At 46.7% G+C, this 21890-nt stretch overlaps 2 protein-coding genes across 2 annotated transcripts in view; both read right to left on the bottom strand.

Annotated features, from left to right (window-relative positions):
- agbl4 (AGBL carboxypeptidase 4) overlaps positions 1 to 21890 on the bottom strand; it is a gene marked incomplete at its 3' end in the record, with an annotated part of 403315 nt that overhangs the window by 100756 nt on the left and 280669 nt on the right. The window lies entirely within an intron of this gene.
- Positions 357 to 9659, bottom strand: bend5 (BEN domain containing 5; the record flags this gene model as incomplete). The annotated part of the gene is made up of 6 exons (XM_083648276.1): positions 357 to 607; positions 966 to 1179; positions 2626 to 2774; positions 6817 to 7291; positions 8201 to 8331; positions 9476 to 9659. 6 exons carry the CDS (start codon positions 9657 to 9659, stop codon positions 357 to 359), a joined length of 1404 nt encoding a protein of 467 aa, XP_083504402.1.

The following is a 21890-nucleotide window of genomic DNA, read 5'->3' on the forward strand; positions in this document are numbered from 1 at the left end:
CGCACCTCGGAAAACCACGTCTCCTCCATACCAATCCCACTGAAAAGCTTATAAAAACACTCATACCAGTTCATATGCCTCAAACTCATGTGCTCCACTTCTCGCTACATTGACTGGTGGGTGAAGCTGTCTGACAGCCGAAAGGCCCGTCGGGTGCTGAGGAAGGGGATGGTTGTTTCGACTCGTATGGGAAGAAGTGAACGGGTCTGTTTCTGTTAACGTTTCAACGCGGTAACAAAAATCCAAAGTGTCAAATGAATACACCTCCTCCTGAGACTGTGACAAACATCCCCCCCCAACCACCCAGATCCAAGTCCCCTCAACATCCTGCGGACCACAGGGGGGCAGAAGTCCCCTCAACATCCTGCGGACCACAGGGGGGCAGAAGGCGCTGGCGTGACAACAGCTGGTGACATGCCGTCGTAGGTGAAGTTTTCCATCTTCACCGTCTGTCTGATGAGCAGCTTAGACTCCCGCCGCTCCTCGTTCTTGATGGACTTGTTGATGTCCATGATCTTCTCACAAATGTATTTGTTCACTTTGGACAATCGCTGTGTGATCTCTGCGCTGTCGGCGGTCTCTTGAGACACTCGGTCGTACAGACACTCTGGGGAGGGAGCGGGTGTCAGCGGTCAGACTTCATCAAATCAAATTGCCAATAGTAAGCTATCTGCGCCTAGTGTTTCTTAAAAAAATGTTTCTATGATTGTTTGGCTATATGCAAAAGGATTTTTCTTTTGTGTACCTCACATTTGACCAAGTTTGCCTTACCACAATGGAAACAAGTCATGGACTTTATTGTGTTTTATTCCTCGACAATTTGAATACCGGTGTATGGATTTGATCTGTTCTTTCGTATTTTTAACAACTGTCTTAAATAAATTAATTCAAAAGATCTGTCCGAAGAAGGATTCACCAGTCTTGAGTTTACAGGTTTGAAGCAGGAATTTGGATGAGAATCGTACCTCTGACTATCTTCAGCTTGCTGGGAGAGAGTGGAGGTTTGGGCAGGGCGTCTTTCTTCTTCTTCGTGGCCACTCCAGTGACACTGCGGTTCTTGAGCGTCTCCGTGCCCCAGATCATGACGGCCAGGTTCTTGGTGAACTTGGAGTCTCCCTGGGTCCGCTGCAGCTGTTGCCACTTCTGCTCCTCCACCCAGATGCCACCACCCAGGTGTACCTGCAAAGGTAAAGGAACGGTCAGCAGACCATATTTCACAACGTGCATCCCCAGCACTGCTGTGAACAAAGTCATTTTCAAAGTGTTGTGAATCAGCACAAAGATGCAAAAGCCAGCAGAGTGTTTCTAAGATGGGTTTAGCTGGTTTCAGCAGTGTAAAGACAGCGGAACAAACGCACTGACACCCTTAACGGCACAATGCTCCACAATGATCTAAAACCTCTAAGACTACAATGGACAAGGCGAGATCGCAGCCAACCGTGGCAGAGCTCATCTTACCAGCTCCCGCTCAGACCAAATTAGAAATCCCGAGGAGGAGTACCACTTTCACCTACTAGGATACATAAAGAAGCTTGGGACACTGGCTGCTGGATTAGCTCCACTGTGCACTTTAGCCTGCGACAAGCAACACTCCCAAGTTCATTGCCAGCCTCGGCACACTGCCCCCGGGGTTGTCGGTGAGCTAACGCAGCAGGGGGCATACGGTATGTGACTCTCCACGCCTCCTCTACTCGCTTATCACTGCAAAGTCTTTAGGCTAGCATCCAAAGCCTTTTCCCTGTACAGCTAATGTGCTTTAGGCCCCCGGCCAGCAGACAAGCTTTTCCAAGGCTCAAGGCTCAAATCAGACACCATTTTTCTTTTTACCCTCCCTCCCTCCCTCCCTCCCTCCCTCCTCCGTTGCTCCATCTCCTCTTTCATCCATCTTTCTCCCCCAATTCTCCCCATCCATTTCTACCTCTTTTCCAACCTCTCACTCTCTTTCGAGGGCCTAACCTGTCAGTCACGTTAAATTCCTCTGGTGCAAATAATTAATATGGGCTCCCTGATGTAGGAGAGTTCTAATTTGCTAGTGTTCTTCACGCTTGAAGTGGCTGCGGGCCCCAGAGCTTGTAGTACCAATTCCCCCCCCTGTCATCAGAGACAGGACGCCGGGCTGAGTTACAGCAGTGTGGGGGAGAGCAAAGAACCCTAACAGGCTAATAAACACTGATGATGATGCTGGCCGGACTTGCAGGAACAATAATAATCTTCTCAACCTTGTTTACCTGCTAGGGTAGGGCAGCCAGGGGGAAAAGGGCTGATTAACTGTAACGGCATCATGTTCCCCACAGGTTCATGTGTGTTGAGAGAGGAAATAGAGCATTTCCTACGGAATCAGGCTGCTGTCCCACGGTCACCCAGAGACAGAGAGCCGGCGATACAGGAGGAGGAAGTGAAGGGATCAGGACTCTCAGAGGGGGAGTGGGTAATGTAGAAGTACAGGCTTAGGACAGGTAGGAGTAAATATGGCAGAGTGGAAGAGGAGATGAGAGGAGACGAGGTAGAAGACAAAGAGCGTATAGCTGGAGTGGTAGCAGAGTGGGTAATCATGAGCGCTAATCGCATGGCAGCCAGGGGTGATGGTAAAAGTGGGCACTATACAAAAGGTCCGGTGAGACTGACCTTCCCGTCGTTGCAGGTGTAAACTGTTCTGGGTGAAGGCGAGTGGCTGGAGCTGGTGTTGGCTTCTTCTCTGCACACCTCCTGGGCCTCAACAATGGGTTCGACCACCTCCACCTTGATTGTCTGAGTGCCGTTGTCGTGCATAGGCTCTGGGACACAACACAGACGGGCTATTCAATGAGAGGGTAACATGCAACAAGACATAAGTCAAAGTTGAAGTGAGGTGAAAAAGTATTTATCAACACTGCTATAGTCAACGTCCCAGAACAACAAACGGAGCCTAATAAGGTCTGACCACGCGGTAGCTGTCAAACAGCCAGTTGGGTCTTCTGCAGTTTCGAGCAGCGTGTGGCCGGGGAGTTTTTTGGTCTTTAGCCTTGGACCAGTGCCCACCTGCCTGCCTGCCTGCCTGCCTGCTTCCCAGCTTGGGGCTAGGCTTCCCTGTGCCTCGAGACAGGCGGTTATTTTAGCCCAGCAGCTAAGCTGGCTGGCCACACTAAGCTCCAATGTAGCTGATGAGTTTTAATATCAGTCAGTGCACTAGATCCCCTACCCCACAGCAGCACCCCACGGTGCTCGAAACTTTCGCCTGTCCAATAGATGGTGTAGCCAGTAGCCTGGCGCCTCTGTCCAGCCTAGTCTGGGGCCAAAAGTGTAGCATTACGGTCTTCCAGTAGCAGATCCGGCGGATGCAGAATTTTAGTGCTCCAAAAAATAATTGTGCTCTGAAAACAGGGCGTCATAGTAACGTAAATCAATGTGATACGTGTTGTCTAGCAAGCTATGTAGCTACTTCTAGCTCAGCTGACAGGAGTCAGACACACATGCGTTTAACAAACTCGCGTTATAATCGCACGGTGAAACGTTTAGAACGTTTAGAACACGTTATCATTGACAAACCCACTTTTATTACATAACGTTAGATGTGGAGCATGCAGGTCGCTACTAGCTCAGCTGACAGGAGCCAGACACACATGCGTTTCATGAACACACAAACAACGTTATGATAGCACGTTGCGTGAAACGTTGCGTTTAGAACATGTTATCACAACAAAACAGCATGTGGGACCGCTGTGACTGAGTAGCAAACAGCTTCTCGCTGTGTAACGTCAGTAAGAAGCCTCGCTCTGTCTGAGTTACCTGTGTCTGTGTGTTAGGCCAGCGTTAGGTAGGAATGGGAGAGTAAGATTTTAGAGAAATACATTGTCGGTTTAGCTGGTGACGTGAAATCGAACCGGTTTAAGCTCGTACACTGGACTGGCAAAACCTGAAATCGACAAAGCCTAATATATACAGTATATATCTATATATCTATATATACATACATACATACATACATACATACATACATACATACATACATATATATACATATACATACATACATATATATACATATATACACACAGGCTGCTGTAGAATTATGTGTCTGAACGGACAACTTAATGACAACAGCTGATCACTATCAAATGCAAAGTACTAGATTAAATAAATGATTTCCTTCTATGTAACTCATGTTATTATTATCCAGAGCAAATGACTGTACAATGAGATAAGAGCAGGTAGGAGATTCAGTGTCTTGCTCAAGCATACTTTGACAGGACATATGGAGGGATGGAGGGATTGAACCTGTGACCTTTCCGTTATAGGATGGTCACTGACCATTGGCCCACCCTGTCACCCTTACAACAAGAGGATTAGCCACACCAAGTGCAGCACAGCAACTCAGCCACGGTCTAGTGCAGCTACATTTACAACTAGATTTGTTTATCTTCATTTAAGTGGAATAACACTGACTTTTCCCTGCAGTTCTAATTTAAATGCATATTTACATCTAAACTACACAGAGAGCATCTGAAAAACATTGCAAAACTATTTTAGGGCCTTTATCTTATAACTTTGTTTCACAGCATATCAAAATTCAAGCCATAGCTTCCTTGAACATGTGTCTACTAGCACACAGCTCTCCTCACTGCCACTGGTATTCCCTGGCTTTACACATGTAATGGTACGTGTCCATAGGGGCATCATTTCACACGAGAGAGATCACCTGGCTTCCTAGTACTGGACGCTGGCAGGCAGGCATCAATGTTGCTTCCTTGCTGCACCTGATTGGACAAACGCTGTTGTTCGACCTGGGACTTATCTCCTTCCCGCTCAAATTAGTGAAGCCATCCAAACCATTGCGGTAACCGCCATTAAAAAATATATATAAATAAAAAATCAGATATAAAATAATTGGTTCCGAAATATGCGTTTCAAATGCATTTATTCCTCTAGTAGTCTGACTATTCTTTATAGCCTCTATAGCAGGGGCACTCAATTAAAATTCAAAGAGGTCCAGTTCGAGAAAATGTCCTTAAGCAAAGGTCCGGAAAATTGTAACGTAGCTTGCATTATGATTCAGTGCCATTGAACTCAATGACTGAAGTAGCCTAATGGTACAATGTCTGTATACAACTGACTGTTAAATCAAGCCGACAAACCTCCAGCTCCACCTTTTCTCTTTAGAGAAGTGAGCTATCTATCTATCTATCTATCTATCTATCTATCTATCTATCTATCTGTCTGTCTGTCTGTCTGTCTGTCTGTCTGTCTGTCTGTCTGTCTATCTATCTATCTATCTATCTATCTATCTGTCTATCTGTCTATCTATCTATCTATCTATCTATCTATCTATCTATCTATCCATCCATCCATCCATATATCAATCTATCCGTCTGCCCCTCTGTCTGTCTGTGTCTGTCTGTCGAGCGTTCCCAATGCAAACTTCTCCGTCGGGCAAGTGAATGTGTGTGCGCGCTGGTGTGTGTGTGCTTGCTCATGTGTGGCGCTTCCATAGACAGGTCAGGATCGGATCGCACTTCAACCGAGACATACTGGTTTTGAACTGCCCGTAAGAACAATGAATGGACATGTAAGAGTCATTTGTTTTGACCACGCCATGTTAAATTACTTCTATCATCCCCTCCGTCCATGTGTCACTCTCACAGCAGCACTAGGAAACGACAGGGAGAAACGATTCGCTTATTTGATTGGCCGAGTAGCATCACGTGCGATGATTTACAGCGCATTCATTGGTCTGTGAGCTTCCTGGCAGATGAACCAGTATTACCGTAAAGATTAGAAAAGCATGTGCCGGTTAAAATAGAAAAGCTCCGTGAAAATGTAAGTTATCAATGATTTGTAGGTTAGGGCTCGGTCCGGATAGGACGGCGTCTCGGTCCGGATGCGGACCGGAGTCCGGACTTTGAGGATCGCCGCTCTATAGCCTATATTCCAGTGTTGTCATTAAGAGGCCAACTTTGCAGCAGGGATATTGGTTGGCATTCAACAGGCATGTCATTCTCGGCAAAGACACATTGGTTATTGAAACACAGACAACATGCGCACCAAACTCACTCAGCGTGGATAACTAGTAAACATGTGAAGACATGACGAGCGGAGCTGCAGTCGTCCTGCTCGGTGCAAGGATTGCTACAGTAGTTGCTTCTCCCACAAAGTATTTTATCCTGGTATACATAACAGACACACTTTGTAATGACACCGCTGTGGTTGGCCAATGGCCGGACATTAAAACATTTCCAGCCGGCTACTTTCTCACTGTCACAATAACCAGTATTGCAATACCATGCTATAGACAAGCCAACCACGGTGGGTGGCAAGCAACCGCCACAACCGTGCTGTGGTGTTGTGTGTAAGGCAGAGGTGTCACTTTGTGAGCTGGCCTCTAGTTTCCCGGCTGGGCGGAGTTTGGATCTTCAGGCCAATCAATCAGCATGTTTAAACATGGCAAAAAGTGTTGAATCACATGACAGCGCTTCCCATACACAGCGCAGCCCCCCTCCCTCCGCTGTGAGCGGAGAGACTGTAGTTATTGATATGCAAATTGGCATGTGATGTCAGTTTCGCCCCACGGCTGGCTACTATTTTCGCCCAGATGGACATTGTATGCACTAGCAGAAAACCCTTCAGCTGTGTTTGCATGCGCCCATTTCCACAACTACGCTCACGTCTTTTGCATCATCAATCGGTTTTGCAATCGGCGCAAAATAAAGACATATCTGCAATCACCCGATCGCATATTTGAGGTGAAAATCTGACGATTCCGATCACGTGCCAATCAATCGGAGCACCTCTACTATCAACTCTGTGACAATGGTTTGTGTGTGTGTGTGCCTTGTTTCTCACCACTGCCCAATCTGATGAGAAGTACGTCTTGCAGCCTCCTGTTGAAGTCTCTCAGTTCCTTGACTTCTGTCAGCAGGCTGCCATATTCTTTCAGCTTCTTGGCCTGCTGCACGAGCTGTCTGCGTGTCCTCTCTAGCTCCTGCTGCAGCCTCCTCATCTCCTCCTCCTGCTGCCTGTAGCTATGAACCAGTTCCTCATACAACACTCGAGGAACCACGGCTGAAGTCACCTCAGACACACAGTCTGTGTCCACATCCAGAGGCTGTTGATGTTGCTGGTGATGATGTTGATGCTCCGCCTCCATATCTTCTTCTTCATCGTCTGCATCCTCCTCCTCCTTGACCAGGCGGTCCTCCTCCAGGTCATCCTCTCCCTCCATACAGGAGCTGGCTGCATTTCTCTCCAGGCGAGCCACTACCGCTGCCAGGCTCTTGGAGGAGTTGGAAGTGGGGCGCCCATGGTCCTGCGAAAGGGCCTGAGGGAAGCGAGAGAACTGTCAAATGTGGAGGGGGGGGAGGGGGTAGTAAAGAAAAATGATATTAGAATTGTATTAGCTAGAATGTTGGGAATAAGAACATGTTATACATGTGGTATGTATTTGGATGCAGGCCTATTCATATTTGGCATATGAACAGTGTATTTTGCTGAATCAATAAAACAATTACATTATGATTGACTAAAGCTGATTCCACTCCACACCAAGTACCGGTATGCTGTTGCTGAGTAGATGTGAAAACTACCCTGCCCCAGTTTAGAAGTGAGAAGGCAGACAGATTGCAAAACACTTTGTTTTGACTGTTCTAAGTAGGAACTGGGAGGAGTGGAGTGGAGTTCTTTGATGAACCACTCAGAGGATTTGTCTGTGAAAGGGCAGCTGTCCAGAGTGCTGAATTTTGTGTTAATCCACCATGGTCAAAATGGTGTAGGAGATTTGGTGCACTGGCCAAGATTTATGGTAATGTAAATTGTGTCATAAATAGATTACTTGACTATTCCTTGCATGTGCCAACATGATACATGCACCGACACACTCACAGCACCGACACCGATTTTGATGAACAAGTACAAGTCTTTAGATTACTGACACACCGATCATACAGGTACCATTTTAAACTATGCCACTTTATCTTACAGAAAACAGTGGAAATAGATCTTGGCACAGCAATGCAAAAACAAAGTAATTTTAATATATTAAAATGGCAATCAAATGTAGTGGCATAGTGCTGGTAATTGTTAGTATCTGTGTCACCAATATCAAGCAGAAGCACCTTTTATTTAGCCTGGAAGTGAGCTGATACCCAGATTACTCCAGCACATAATTTAAATATACAGACACTTCTGTCCCAATGAGCCAGGAGACAGTATCTGGTTTAGCTGATCCTACCTTTTTATGTCTGAGTGACATCCTCTCCTCCCCAAAATGGTTCTCAATAGAGTTTCCTGAATTCTTGATAGACATCTTGGGAATTTTCATCTTCTTTTGCATTATACTGTCTTCAAATTCGTCTACCGTCTCTGTGAAGTGCAGAAATAAAATCAGGAAGAAACTTTGTGTTCATCAAGTTTCCAGGAAGTTAGAGGGACAAAGCTCTCTTCATCCATTTGTCCCACTCAGGCCTATGTCTCTCCATCTCTTGTCTCTCGTCTACATTAAACTCACTCTAGCGCTATGATGACTTTCTGTTAACCTAGAACAACTAAGATGAAGCTTTTACAGTTGATCACAGTACCCTCGCAACCGCCAGCCTGGCAACTCATGCAGCAATTGCACAAAACTGACGCTGGGAAGGACGAGATCAGTCAAACCCAGGATTAGTAATCTAACGCTAGGTAAACATTCGAGCCTAGAAAACGGTCGGGCAGTAGTGAGGAACAGTAACTGTAGCTATTCGTTACGTTTCACTCGGGAATACGTGATAAAATGAAGCTGTCATGTTATTCACATGCTATTGAACAGGTTGCTACTGTGTATGTCATAGGCACACAGAGAGAAAACATTGTGGCTGCAGCGCCGCATCGCTTGCCATATTACAACACTACAGACAAGCTAACAAGCTAGCTAAGCGCCATCCACTAACGTTAAAGCTAACCAGCAAGCATCTCCACTACTAACGTTACGCTACATGTATAACGTAGCTAAATCCGTAAATGTTAAAATGACAGTAGGTGAAGTACGAGCTGTCAAATGTGTTGTGTATAATAGTGACAGCTCTGCGTGCGTGCGCAGCTAGCCAACGCTAGCTAACGTTAACTTGCTAACATGGAAAGAATAGACAGCGAGCTAACTAACGTTAGCTAACAGTTGTAAACAACCAGTGCGAACGTTGCATGCCACGTATTTAACTGGGCAACCAGAACTACCGCATCGCAACAAGAGAGCCAAATAGCCCAAGCTGACAAACTGAATGTAAAATCAGTAGAGTCCATAATGACAAGGTATGGCTAACTATCAAAGTTATCTTAGCATAGCTAGCTACAGTAGCCACAACCGAGGACGTTGTTGTGGCTACCCGTGTCAGATTCCAGCTGTCCACGTCTTGACAGATCGGATAAAATAACGTAGTTGAACACATTGCCGAGTTGTGTACACATCAGCGTTACATGGTCAGAGAGAGGACATTCTACAGAGAAAAGGTGTCGTGTTAGCTGGGCAACTTACCTGCAAGGGCAAAGATCTGTGCTTCGCACGGCTGGCCTGTGCTGCCATTCTCTTCAGTTCTGTGAACCAGATACACCTTCTGATTATCAAAATCTGTTTTGTGCAGAGGTCTGAAATCTTCCACATCCGAAACGGGTAACGCGTAGCACATATCGTCTTCAAAGAACCTAACAAAAGCATACATTATTTAGCTAACGTTACTTCTCTTTGGTCCTGCACTTATATATGGTTGACAGTTTTTCCTCACTAAGTATTAAAAATATATATACACAAAGGGGGGTTGGGGATGGTTTCTGCGCTCGGCTACTCTCGTCTGGTCCACATCACCGAGGTAGATAAATAATCAAGGCATAAGTAATTGACATTACTAGACAAATCAAATTCAAAAGTAGGCTATATAACGTTAACGTTATATAAAAAATGATACTGATTATTTGCTTTTTGAAACATAAAACAAAAATAAATATTGTAACATAGTCTACACCTTGTAATTACGTTATAATTACAAGGTGTAATTATAAGGTGAGGTGTGTGTGTGTGTGTGTGTGTGTGTGTGTGTGTGTGTGTGTGTGTGTGTGTGTGTGTGTGTGTGTGTGTGTGCGTGCGTGCGTGCGTGCGTGTGTGTGTGTGTGTGTGTGTGTGTGTGTGCGTGTGCGTGCGCGTGCGCGTGTGTGTGTCCCCTGGTCTTCCCCGTTCTCAAATTCATACTTTGTGTGTGTATCTCTGTGTGTGTGCGCGTGTGTGTGTGTGTGTGTGTCAGTGTGTGTGTGTGTGTGTGTGTGTGTGTGTGTGTGTGTGTGTGTGTGCGTGCGTGCGTGTGCGTGTGTGTGTGTGTGTGTGTGACATACTGTATTTTACTTTTCATTTGTCAAAAACTTTGATTTAGAAAGGTAGGACATTTCCATGGTCCTGGGTCATTAAGCATTATACTAACCCATTCCTATTCCCTCTGTCTTTTCCACAGAGAATAAAGCCACCAAGATGATTACCTACCTGGTCTGATTTCATTGGTCTGTGTGCTTCCAGGTGTTTTCCAGTGCACACTTTTCATCTATTCCCTTGTTTCACACCAGATAGACTTGAGGCCATCTGACAGAAAGGAACTCTTTGTTATTGTAAGACAGTCAAGTGGTTATACAACGGGATGGATTTCTCTCAGTTGTTACTCTAATGGGGAGCACCACAGTCGATAAACGACACTAACAATTTCGTTCTGCTTCAGCTGCTGTAATTGAAAAGTAACTGAAGCAGAACTATGGAGAGCTTTTTTCTTCTCTGATATTTCATTTCATAGTTTGAGGCATTTAGTTGGTTATGATTATTTCAAATGCCAGCTTCCCCATTTCTTTGTTGCACTGTGTGACAGTTCCCCTTGCTAATCCCAGTATTTGTTAGATCTATAGGGGAGATTCTAAAAACAAACAAAGCAACAACAATAACTCGCAAGACAAATTACAAGTCGGTTTATTCCAGTTGTTGAAGTATTTATCAGTGTTGTGTACTTGGCTGTTTTCAATATGACAAGTGACTGATCACAGCTTTCTAGTGATACAGGGGACTTTCTCTGAAGAGTCATTGTGTTTAACTGTGTAAAAAAAAAGTACATACATGGTACTACAGAGGGGTGTAGTGGGGGGTAAACCCAAGTAAACTCAGTTTACCTATCTCTTTGAAATGAGGTAGAGTTTACTCACATCATTTTCAGAACAGCTGCATCAATCAATGCAGAGAAACAAGGTGGGCAATCTACCAAGGGTAATCTACCCACCTTGGATAGTTTACCGCATGTGTGTAGCCTATTTACCACCACTACACACCTGGTACTACATAGACGTGCCATGGGCACTACATGTTATGGAATTCATGACATCACTGATGATGTCAAAATGTTCCTATTAAGATGTATTATTATTGGAGACTGGATGCCTTGCAGCACATTGCTGCCTCTCACAGTTGGGGACATCATCAGTGTCTGTCATAAATCAAATGGTAAATGGCCTGCATTTTATATAGCGCTTTTATCCAAAGCGCTTTACAATCAGTAGATAGTCTACATTCACCCATTCATACACCGATGGCGGCAGGCTGCCACGCAGGGTGCCTACACACCATCGGGAGCAAGGAGGGTTAAGTGTCTTGCCCAAGGACACAGCGACAGCAGCTGGGAGGGAGCGGGGATCGAACCGCCAACCCTTGCGTCATTGGCCGACCCGCTCTACCTCCTGAGCTAAAGCCGCCCGTAAATCACTGATGACATTACAATTCACTGTCAAGTGACATCACTGATGAGATCATCATCAAGTGCTGATGATGTCACTATGACTGTGAGTGTGAAGGCCTAAAAACATGCGCATTCGGCAAGTAATCGTCCCTAATTATCACTTTTTTTTTTAAATCCGCTTCGTTAGGTCATCACAGGGGTGCTCTTTACACTTCCTGAAAGATTCAGCCCGATCACACGTAAAATGGCATAGCTGTGTCCGAACACAATTCTGCTCACACGCAGACACAGACACTTCGCATTCTTATTATTAGTGGACCCGTGGCAGACAGTTAGACCCCCCTGGGAGTAATGCTGTGTTCGTTTATAACTCGCAAGTCGCAAATTGCCACTTGCTACTAGCAAACATCAAATAAAACGGCACTAAAATAGAATAGCTGTGGCTGAACAAAATTCTGCTCACTCACAGACACACACACACACACACACACACACACACATAGTCTTATTAAGGAGGAGATGATAGGATACAGTATGGTATTCTCTTGATAAAATTGCAAACTACCAAAACTTTATTTCAAGCCAAAAATACAATTTCTATGCTTTGTAAAAGCCCTGGAATTACGCCTATCTGCCAATGGATGAAGGAACTATAATCTATTTACCAACTCATTTGTTGGCTGGTTTATTCAAAAATCCAAAATACACTGGTTAAAAAAGTTGTATAAGGCTGAGCTATGGTTATATCATACAGTATATCTAGACACTGCTACTTTGGCAGAGCTTCAACAAACTATAACAGGAGTGAGAGTGATAGACAAGAGATTTGAGTAGCTTCTCAACAAGCCGTATGGAGGATTACTGTTAATCTCATCTTCTGTTCAATGGCTCTCCTGTCCTCAAGGCTGGGTCTGCCACCATAAGGCTGCTCACTTTCTGGAGCTTTCACTCTTTGAAGTGGCCACAGCTTAAAGGGGAATAGCACTTCATTTAAAAGCCTATGGCACAGGGAAGCCTATGGCACAGGGAAGCCTATGGCACAGGGAAGCCTATGACACAGGGAAGCCTATGACACAGGGAAGCCCAATCACTTTCTGAACATGAACAACTTTCTCCTGTAGAGACTCAGTGATGTCATCAAGACCATGAACGTGCTCCAGACAGACCATTTATAATGAATATTGTCACTAAAATGTGAAATTTGGAGTTGTTATTTTGATTTATTTATTTTCTTTACATCTAAATCAATCTATTTGATAGTGACACACACACACACACACACACACACACACACACACACACACACACACACACACACACACACACACACACACATATATATATATATATATATATATAATATATATATATATATAATATATATATATATATATACATACACATAGTGAATGCTTTTCTTGTATGCATGTAGACTGGTATGTGTAATCCACTGTTTCTCTTGTATGCATGCCATGTAGACTGGTATGTGTAGTCCACTGTTTCATCTATGTGAGGCTCTTTTGTCCGTGTGCCATGCTGTGTGCTTGTGCTATGCCGCACTATTTCTGGTAATGTATTCCTCCGTCAGTGTCCACCACAGACCGTATCAAAAATAGGTCTCCACCAAGGCAAATCCATGCACATTCATTACACTTGTTGAATAACGTGATTCTGATGCAGAAGGGAGCAGGACAAAGCAATCTGTTTAATCTGGAAGGACGGGGATATTTATTAATAAACTCGCTTTCTCTCTCTCTCTCTCTCTCTCTCTCTTTCATACACACACCCACACACAGAATCTGGGCCATAATAAATAGTGCCTAAGTCACACCCTCTTCCGGGTTCGGCATGGGACCCTCCTGATTCTGAATAGCCTATAGCTGAATCACTTGGTTTGATCAAGTAAAACCTCTATGGAAAAATGAACGGGGAATGAAATCTCTATAGGTCCCAAGCTGAACCTGGAAGAGAACGTGACTTAAACACTATAGCAGTGATTCCCAACCAGGGGTACGTGTATAGGGGTACTATAGGGGTACTTGAGCAGCTTGCAGGGGGTACGCGGAAAGATTTATTTCCAAAATGCTATTCTAAGTCATTTCATAAGCCCATTGCTAAAATGCCTGGGGGCAACTAATTGCCCCCCCGGCAGGTGTCAATTCAATTCAATTTTTCATTTCAATTCACTTTATTGGCATAAATGTAACAAATACAATATTGCCAAAGCACTGTACACTACTTTGTGAAGAGGTCAGGTTCACGCATGTCAAAACTGCACGCACATCAACTAGCTAGCAAACATGGACAAATGGCTCAAATGTTCAGTTGCTGTCGCACTGCCCCCAGAATATGCATATGTCTTTGTATTAAAGGGGGTACTAATTGGCATGGCAACACAGCTCAAGGGGTACATAAGACCAAAGTGTCAAATTAGTATTCCTCACCTTAAACACTACTAAACGATATATCTCACTTTAAAATTCCAGCACACAAGTAGGACGCCCATCGTTTGTGTGTTGAGTTTTCACCCTTATGAACACAAAAGGACAGGGGGCCGCAAATTTCAGCTGTTTGAAATTTGAAACAGTTGGTCAAGTACACAAGAGAGCGGAGTTTTCCTAAACTATTGGCACGACAATTAGCCAAAGACACATGCGGCGATCGGGTCAACCTTAGGGGAAATGAGTGAAACTAATGTTTCAGTGATGTTTCATCCACAGGAGGGGACAGTTGGTGTGGGGTGAAGCCTGCATGCGAGTCAGGACAGAAGCCAGACATGGTGTCCTGCATATTAGCTCCACACTGCCAGCCTCATCTATCTTGATTGCTCATCCATTAGCCTGCATTAAACGGAGACACGGCGTAATAACAGTAATGATGTTGATGATGGAATTAGACTGCGGGGACACACGTCATCATCGCAGCGCTGCACGCGCCTGGAATCACAACCAACTGCCCCACCGACACACAGATGGACGGACAGACAGATACAATCAAACAAACACTTATATGCTTTATATGTGTGTGTGTGTGAGAGAGAGAGAGAGAGAGAGAGAGCAGGATGAGGTCTTCCAATTAGTTGAAACATGTCTGTGGTGCTACAGGGGGGGTGGGGGTACATTAACTTTACCGCACAGACAGAGCCAATCAAAACGCGGCACCTGTGCCAATCTGCAGGATGGACAGACGCTGGCACAGGTGTGTGTGTGTGATGATGGTTGGCAGGGGTTGACGCCAACCAGAGCAGCGGCGTGCAGACAACAGACCCAGCAAAAGGCCCCGCCGATGCCAGGCATGAAGAGAGGACAGCCGATGCCAGGCATGAAGAGAGGGACAGCCGGGACAGAAGGATCATTAAGGCAACTTTCTGGAAAGACGCGCCGAGACGAGGAGGACAGCACGGCGCAGAGTGAAGACATGGCCGTCTGGGTCCAAGATGAGGGACTCGGAGAGACCCGTGAATGTCTTTCATAGGCAGCGTGCGTTTCCACCATCAATCACAAGTGTTTACAGTCCGCAATAATACCATTTTCCCATTTTGGTTGGAGGCGTCTCACTGTCTTTCTCTTATTTTGCCTCTTAATTAGCTCCGCGTGAATTACTAATCAACCATGAAGACGGCATTTGCCAATTTAAAAAGTGATGAGCCATGAAATGAACAGCAGAGCCTCAGACACGCACATCAGTCGCTAACGCCACCGGGCCTGAGGAGAGACCTTTGAACTGAGCGGGAGAGGAGACCGACTGAGACGGAGCAAACACAACAGCCAAAGTTTATTGTGAGTAAATCCTTCATTAAGTATTTAGAGCGGTATCGTTGCTGGCCCCGCCATCAAGCTGTGTCTACTCAGTGATCCACCCGGGGAGACATTGATCTTGTTCTAAAGGAACATAATGACCATCAGAGAAATACTGATCATATTTCAGCGCCGTTCAATTCCGTTCATTAGGGGCGCTCTACAGTACCTCCTGCCGCGGACCTGTATCGATTTTGGCCGGTGTCACCAGGCAGTTCTTCTCCACTAACTAGATCGGGGGAACTCACAAACCAGTCATTCATACAGTGTGGCGAGTCAAGCAACAGACTACAGGGAACATGCAAGCATTTCATGTCAGGGCGGTGACGTCTCAGGGCAGCGTGGAGCCGTCTGCCTGGGCGTCAAGTGTCCGACACGACACGAGAAATCCTAAAAGTATGGCGGCCGTCGCCCGGTGTTTCAGAAACCATTTTCTTCTTCTCCCTCTAATAGCGTCTCCGCCATCTTCCTCTCCTCTAAGCTGCACTTATCTGGGAGGCAGGTGAGCCGCAGCACATGGCTGCTGGGCAGGCTTTGGTCTTTGGGAATAGAGCTCATCTTAATGGTGTTTCTCCCCTCTTCCCTTTGCCTTCTCCTCCCTTCCCTCCAGGGCGGCTGTCAGGCAGAGACGACAGCGGGGAGCCGCTGGGATTGGACCGGCGACCGGCGCCCGCCCGGCGTGCGGCGGGCTCACAGGTGTGTGGCACCTGACAGATAATAGCAGATAAAGCCCCGGACAAACAGCACCGAGCTACGAGGTGGGGGACCGGTGGAGGAGGAGGTGGTGGTGGTGGTGGTGGTGGTGGGGGGGGGGGGGGGTATGTGTAGGGGGGCACAGGGCTTACACACACACACACACACACACACATATGCGCGAACACACACACACACTAGTCAAGGACAAGACAAGGTTGCCGATGTGAAATCCCTCCAAAGAGCTGTTGCTGCAGCTTACTGTACACTTGGAGGAGGTTGAGATTGATCGGGAGCTTAATACACAGTGTTGGTTCTGCTGCTGCGTCTGAAAAAGAACATCAAAACCCAGCAGTCATATTCGCTTTGCTTTTTCTTTCTGTTTTTTTTCTTTCTGTTTTTCTTTGCCATTGCTTGCCGCTGCGTTCTCATTCTTGTTCTAATTTCTGTTGAAAGAGCCGTGAGTCTCCAAAGTACAATAGAGTTAATTTGTTTATGCCACAGTACGTTTCCACCACTCCATCCTCATTCTATTTCATGTTTTTATTCATGTCCAAATCAGCTTTTCATCTTAGCGAGCAAATCTAAACTCGAGTGTACAGAATACAAACGCCTCTCTGATCCGTTTGACTTAAATAGTGCTGACGCAAAGCTCGACGGGTTTGTGATAACATCCGACGTTTTTGCGAGAGTTCACGTCCAATCACAGCGGCCTATTTTCACAACTTCCTCCGACTAAACTGGCCAAAGTCAAAAATGTCTCTCGGACTACGTCGTCTCGTGTCACCCTTCATGGAAAAGGCAGAAAAGAAAGAGACAAAAAAAAACCCGGAGGAGACACAATACCTCACAATGCATATTCCTCAGCCAAGAGGCAGCAGGCACACTAAGCAGAATTCCCGCTTTGGCAGTGACACCGCGCAGCACGCATCTCCACTGTGAGGATATTCTCTTCGGCGGAGGACAGAGCGGGTCAAGACGTGATCTGGCAGCAAGGTGCTGACAGCAGCTACGGCCATAGATAGATGGACACAGTAGAACTAAGGTGCAATAAGTACGATTTTTACTGTCCCACAGCACAGAATGACTATCTTCTATCTGCAGGGCTTTGAGAGGATTGTTTATCGATAGCAGTGACTCAACGTCATATCACAAAGCTCACTTCTGTCCCGTACTCTCTGGTTGGGGACAACTCCTCCACAATGCCGTGCGTGGTCGCCGATCGGGGTCGACCACACACACATACAGTACCTGTATGTAGACACATGGGGCAGCAAGGGGTCAATAAGTAAGAACTAAGAGACTGCCCTGAATCACATGACCTGGGTTAATGACCTGGGTTAATGGCCATGTGCTGGTAACCACACCCTTCAGGTGTCCTGGCGCAAAGACACCAAACCCCTACCAGCTCCCAGGGACACTGCTCACTCTGTACTTTGACCTCCCCGTGAATTTTCCCTACAGGAATCAGTCAAGTATAATATTATTATGTATACATATAGTATACATAATAGTGCCCACAAGTGCCCACACACACACGCATGCACACACACACGCACGCACGCACGCACGCACGCACGCACGCACGCACGCACACACACACACACACACACACACACACACACACACACACACACACACACACACACACACACACACACACACACACACACACACACACACACACACACACGGTCCAAACTCAATCCACTAGCCATAACACAGAGACAGAGTGGCATCAACCTCTATTATCTAGTCCCTCTGCTGGCAACACAAAAGACTCCCTGGAACAAAAATCCAATCATTCCTCTGTAGGAGGATTTGCTCCACAGCAGTGCTCAGCAGAGCCTCACAGCCTGTTAGCCCCGCCTCCGTCACACACAGCAGTGTTCAGCAGAGCCTCACAGCCTGTTAGCCCCGCCTCCGTCACACACAGCAGTGCTCAGCAGAGCCTCACAGCCTGTTAGCCCCGCCTCCGTCACACACAGCAGTGCTCAGCAGAGCCTCACAGCCTGTTAGCCCCGCCTCCGTCACACACAGCAGTGCTCAGCAGAGCCTCACAGCCTGTTAGCCCCGCCTCCGTCACACACAGCAGTGCTCAGCAGAGCCTCACAGCCTGTTAGCCCCACCTCCGTCACACACAGCAGTGCTCAGCAGAGCCTCACAGCCTGTTAGCCCCGCCTCCGTCACACACAGCAGTGCTCGGCAGAGCCTCGCAGCCTGTTAGCCCCGCCTCCGTCACACACAGCAGTGCTCAGCAGAGCCTCACAGCCTGTTAGCCCCACCTCCGTCACACACAGCAGTGCTCAGCAGAACCTCACAGCCTGTTAGCCCCGCCTCCGTCACACACAGCAGTGCTCGGCAGAGCCTCACACCCTGTTAGCCCCGCCTCCGCCACACACAGCAGTGCTCAGCAGAGCCTCACAGCCTGTTAGCCCCGCCTCCGTCACACACAGCAGTGCTCAGCAGAGCCTCACAGCCTGTTAGCCCCGCCTCCATCACACACAGCAGTGCTCAGCAGAGCCTCACAGCCTGTTAGCCCCGCCTCCGTCACACACAGCAGTGCTCAGCAGAGCCTCACAGCCTGTTAGCCCCGCCTCCGTCACACACAGCAGTGCTCAGCAGAGCCTCGCAGCCTGTTAGCCCCGCCTCCGTCACACACAGCAGTGCTCGGCAGAGCCTCGCAGCCTGTTAGCCCCGCCTCCGTCACACACAGCAGTGCTCGGCAGAGCCTCACAGCCTGTTAGCCCCGCCTCCGTCACACACAGCAGTGCTCAGCAGAGCCTCGCAGCCTGTTAGCCCCGCCTCCGTCACACACAGCAGTGCTCGGCAGAGCCTCGCAGCCTGTTAGCCCCGCCTCCGTCACACACAGCAGTGCTCGGCAGAGCCTCGCAGCCTGTTAGCCCCGCCTCCGTCACACACAGCAGTGCTCGGCAGAGCCTCGCAGCCTGTTAGCCCCGCCTCCGTCACACACAGCAGTGCTCGGCAGAGCCTCACAGCCTGTTAGCCCCGCCTCTGTCACATCGCCCTTCCTACACTACACGACACCTCTCTGCCTTTTCTCTGCCCGCCAAAACACACAACACATGGGAGGCTATGTGTACAGCGTGTGAAATTATGGCATTTGCGACGCAGGGAATATTTACACAAAAACAGTAACGTAGGCTTGTCCTAAAAAAAGAACCTTGAGGGATACAGGCAACAACCATGTTTTTAAATAATGGTTTGATGACAAATATTTTCAAAATATTTTCAGTATAGTAATGCCATCACTCCCCCCGCCCCCCCCCCCCCCCCTTTCCTGGCTGCTCTCTCACAGTCCGTTCTTTGTCTGGTAAATTATCACACTCATTCTCCATTCATTAGCATGCTGCAGCACATTTAGCTACGCTGCTGAGAAGCCTTCAAGAAAATCAACTGGAAAATAGTCAATATGAGGCGGCCAGCGAGCCCCCCGCCCCCCCCCCCCATTCCTTCATCTCCTGCTTTGTTTGTTTTATGTGTGTGTGTTTCTTCCACCACATCACAACCCGAGCTCAGTCCCCCATAATGAAGTGCAGGGAGATAAAATATGCAAATTCACAGAGAAAGGATATAATTAGGGCAATAATAGGAAGTGTTGTTTTCACAGCTGCTTGTTTACACAAAGGGCTGAGAAATAATGCTCGTCTCCATTTCTTCTCTGTCTTCTCTCTGCCTCTCTCTCTCTCTCTCTCTCTCTCTCTCACACACACACACACACACACACACACACACACACACACACACACAGACACAGACACAGACACAGACACAGACACATACCCTCATTCACTCAGAAAGGTGTTAAGTCCACTAAGAACAAAACTCTGCAGCCTGAAAGCTAGTCAACCAACCAACCAACCAACCAACCAACCAACCAGCTAAGCAACAAGCTACCCAGAGATCCTGGTTCCCTCTATTCCACTGAGTTTGGACTACTGGCATAAGAATAAGTAGATAACTAATGACAGAATTACATTTTTGGGGTGAACTATTCCTTGAAATGGCCTCCATATCCCATAAACCAAGTGTTTGGTACTCTAGAGTGTGGGAGGGAAGGTTCTTCTGGGCCGGTACCATGATACCACTCTGATTGCAAATTTGCAAGATGGCCCAGAAAAAAGAAAGAAAAAAAAAACATGATATACTTCATCGACGTGGCAATGAAAGGAAGTGAAAGCTATTAAGTGAAGAGAAGGCCAGGATGGGGCAACGTGTGAGTGAGAGACACATTATTACCAAAACTCCTCACACTGCAAGCATCGCAATCAACTAGTTACACAAGTCCATTAAATTGATATAGAGCTGAGTGATTAGAGTGCATTAGCCTTTACTTTTATATACCGTAGTTATTCATCTTTTTTTAGTTCACTTTTATTCATGAATTCTTTTTTCACAAAAGTTTTTATTCTCATTTCAGTTTATGACACCTAGTTTCCCCCCTTAGTTTTAGCTGACTAATTTATTTATAATAACCTTGCATGGTGGACAGTCAGCAAGCTTGTCAGCCACTAAAAGTTGGCCATGGCTGATGCTTTTGTGGTCATGGACCATCAACAGCCAATCAGATTTCCACACTTCCTTGTTTCCCTACCCAGCTGCCAGGTGGAAATTGAGCTAAGTACCAGTCTGGCAGGATAAATAACTTTTTATGTCCACTGGTGACAGCGGCTGGGAAATGCCAAAATTCATCGGACACTTTGACTATTTTACTGCATGGCCAATTATATTTCAATGATAAAATACCACCTCCAAATCATGGCTGAATAACTGCCAGTGTGGCTGGTAAACAAACTTAGCAGCCACCCCCCAAGAGATTGACCGGCATTTGGCCAAGAGCTGGTGGTGATTTCCTGCACTGCATCCCTGCCAAACATTTAAAACATGACACTCCCTGGAAGATCCTAAAGAAGATTGTGAGATGATTCGAATTGTATGTGTTTTTATATTTTCACCCTCAATGTGAAATAGTATGTATGCGACCAAATTGATGTGACGACGGGATAAAATGTAACATCTTTATGTCTATTTGTACATTATTATTCAAGACTCTGAACCCTTTGAACATCGGTCTCTAGTTGTGCAAAATGGGACCTCTTGACCTTTGAGATAATATGCACATCGGGTTGTCTGGAGGAGGATAGAGAGCAAAGCAGGACACACAAAGAATATGTGTAGAAAGAGCCTCTCTAATGAAGAACATTTCTATTGTTTCTGACAGACGCAGCAGGGAGACGGAGTCAGACAGAGAGAGAGAGAGAGATAGAGAGAGATGGAGTCAGACAGAGAGAGAGAGAGAAAGAGAGAAAAGTGAGAGACAGGAGAGATCTGAGAACTGCCTATTATCTCAACGCTGCTTCATTGCTTTAGACACACACGCTGCACGCCTCTGTGCACAAAGCCAAAAGTACGTGCACGAGTAAGCACCCCCCTGCACACACTAACACACACACACACACATGCACACACACACACGCAAAAGTACGTGCACGAGCAAGCACCCCCCTGCACACAAACACACGCGCGCTGCGCGCACGCACACACGCACACACACACACACACATGCACGCACGCACACACACACACGCACACACACGCAAAAGTACGTGCACGAGCAAGCACCCCCCTGCACACACAAACACAAACACACGCGCGCGCGTGCGCACGCACACACACACACACA

The sequence above is a fragment of the Poromitra crassiceps genome (genome assembly GCF_964638095.1).
Source record: "Poromitra crassiceps genome assembly, chromosome: 12".
Taxonomy (NCBI): Eukaryota; Metazoa; Chordata; class Actinopteri; order Beryciformes; family Melamphaidae; genus Poromitra; species Poromitra crassiceps.